General features: G+C 64.6%; 1 protein-coding gene across 1 annotated transcript in view; it reads right to left on the bottom strand.

The window, feature by feature from the left end:
* Nucleotides 1–2,597, bottom strand: part of LOC102486836 (synaptotagmin-15) — an 8,687-nt gene that overhangs the window by 2,924 nt on the left and 3,166 nt on the right. The window contains exons 5-6 of the mRNA XM_014587563.2: nt 1,453–1,623; nt 788–908 (exon numbers count right to left, since the gene is read on the bottom strand). Coding sequence (XP_014443049.1) covers nt 788–908; nt 1,453–1,623 — 292 coding nt within the window. The remainder of the gene's footprint in view (nt 1–787; nt 909–1,452; nt 1,624–2,597) is intronic.

Here is a 2,597-nt window from a genome sequence, read left to right as displayed (position 1 = left end):
CGCCAGGCCCCGATGGCTGGCAGCCACCGTGTCAAGAGAGTGAGCTGAGAGGAAACGGCTGATTAGTGGACTGCCTCGAGCTCACTCCCTGCCCTTTCCTGCCTCCTGGCTTGGGACACGCCCTAACAAGGGTGTTCCCCAGAACCTGGCACCTTGCACCCAGCCCTCCCTACTGGGCAGGCTGCCAGCGAGGCCCTTAAATGCCTCCTTGTTCAGAGGGCTAAGATTTGGGAGGTGGGACTCAGTGGATTTGGGGTTCCAGGCGGAAGTTCTGAGTCCCATTGGTTCCCGGTGACCCGAATGCAAAGACCAGCAGGTGACTGACAGCCACTGCCTGGCTGGGGACCGCGCAGGGTGGGCCAAGGCTGTCGCTGCCTCCTGTGTTCTGAAGGCAGGAGGTAGCAGGTGCACCCAGCTGAGCTGCAGTGTCCAGAAAGGGGGAGCCCTCCTCTGGAGGCAGGGAGGTGCTGGCCTCCCCCGGAGGACCTAGCCCCATTCAGCTGATGGGGAGGGAAGGACACTGAAGGAGCCGTTGCCCTGGGAAATGGGAGGGCCGGGCCTGGCTCGGTCAGCTCAGAACTCTGACAGAGGCCGGGGCCAGCCTCGGGCTCAGCACAGGAAGAGGCCTTTCACGCCAGAGCTGTGTGCGGAGGGAGGGCCATCCCACAGGGTGGTGAGCGTCCATGATGGGCCATGTGAGCAGAGCCCGGACGGCTGGGAGGTGAGACCCGGGCCCGGCCCCGAGCGCACTGTGGGACCTGCCCAGAGGAGCAGGAAGGGGACTCACTGACAACGCCCCTGTCGTTTCGGAGCTGGAGGCCCCGGGCACGGAGCACGACCACCGTCAGGCGGCTCAGGTAGCTGTTGTAGCTGAGGCAGAACTGCAGGTCCCCGAACTCCGAGGGCGGCTGGGGAGGCCGAGAAGAAGGTGCCTCCCTTAGCACTCTGGCCGGGGCCGGAGGGGCCACAGGGTTCTCAAGGCCTCCCTCCATTCCCTAGCCTTCAGGCATGGGGCACACACGACACACCACAGGGTCTCCTCTGGTGGTGAGCTGGGGTCTGGAGTGGTAGAGGGACCTGAACAGTGACACGGGCAGAGCTCAGGGGGTTCCCCAGCTGCTGGAGCCACCCGGGTGCTCCTGGGGGTGACAATGGTGAGAATGATGGCCAGCCCCTTCCTGGTTAGCCTTCATGGCCTGGATGAAATCCCAAGGTGGGTTTTTCAGGTGGCTCTGGGGGGGTTACAAAGGCCAGTGCCACAGGGCCTTTGGTGTCCCTCCTTGCCCAGCGGCAGCTCTAGCCCCCAGCAGCCTGTGCGGCTTGGGGCCGGGGCCACCTCCAAGCCTCTCTTGTGGGTCCCAGGCAACACGCTGGGGGCTGAGCTTCCCTGTACCTGCTAGCTGTCCCCACAGTGCTGACACCTGCAGGATGTGACGGGTGACCCTGACTTACCTCCAGGCTCTCGGCCTCCAGGTCTCTCCAGATGACATGCCGGCAGTCGCCCGCCAGGGTCTCGCTCTTCAGGGGGAAGAGCACCTGGCCCAGGAACTGGTGCCTCCTCTGCCTGTCCACGTGGTACACTGAGAATCTCAGCACCCTCTGGGTGACGCTCCTGCTGGACACCTGGGGGGAGAGGTGAGGACCGGCCAAGGGCAGGCATGGGGGGAGGGGGCGGTGGCATGGCATTTAATACTGGGCAGGACAGAATCCAGCCTTCTTCCCCTCCCCCCACCCACAGAACCCAAACTCAGGCACAGGGAGGGCCAGGTCCCCCAGGAAGCGGGAACGTGTGTGGAGCCTTGCCATGGAGTGTCCCTGGGTCAGCAGTGTCACCACCCCAGGGCCTGCCTAGACATGCAGGAGCTGGGCCCACCCCAGCCCAGGAATCAGACGGTGCTTAAGGAGAACTCCGGGCAATCACAGGTGCGTGCAGCCGGGGCGTGTGGGGCGCGGAGCGGCTCCGAGTGCCCCGGGTGGCACTCAGAGACCGCGCCCCTCCCTGTAAAATGAATGACGAGTTTTCCTCTCCGGGTTGTTAACCCCAACCGCACCGCCTGGCCCATGGCAGACAGCCAATGAGCGTGGTTCTCTTCTCCTCTCCTCCCCTTCAGGCATGGAGGGAACAGGATCGAGGGGAGTGAGCTGGGGGGGCAGGAAGACCTGACATGACGGTGACCGTGTGGGTTGGCAAAGCTGCTCGCCGCGGTCTGACAGTGGAGAAGAGAGGCTCCTGGACTTCTCACGGCCGGGCTGCAGCAGGCCCAGGCCAGGCCATCTGCATTCCCGCCACCTCACAAGAGGCAGGAACTCTGGCCTCAGCAATCAGACCTTCCTGGCAGCAGCCTGGCCCCTCCTCACCCGGGGCCTAGTGCCACCCAGCTCTCAAGAACATGTTTGTCCAAGGCCCTTCCACGGCTCTCGGTTGCCAGCTTCCGTCAAGGACCCCTGGTCACCTGCTGAGGCCCCCAGTCCCCTGTTGGGAGCCTGGCTTGGTGCCCTGCCAGCCTCTCTGCCTCCAGGTCTTAGCCGAAGCCCAAGGGCAGTGAAGGCCCCAAACCTGCCCCAGAACAGCTCTCGGGCCTGCGCTGGCCTCAGAC

This window comes from Tupaia chinensis, unplaced genomic scaffold (genome assembly GCF_000334495.1).
Source record: "Tupaia chinensis unplaced genomic scaffold, TupChi_1.0 Scaffold000221_1, whole genome shotgun sequence".
Lineage (NCBI taxonomy): Eukaryota > Metazoa > Chordata > Mammalia > Scandentia > Tupaiidae > Tupaia > Tupaia belangeri.
Note: the sequence above shows the minus strand (reverse complement) of the source record. Positions and strands in the feature narration are given on the sequence as shown.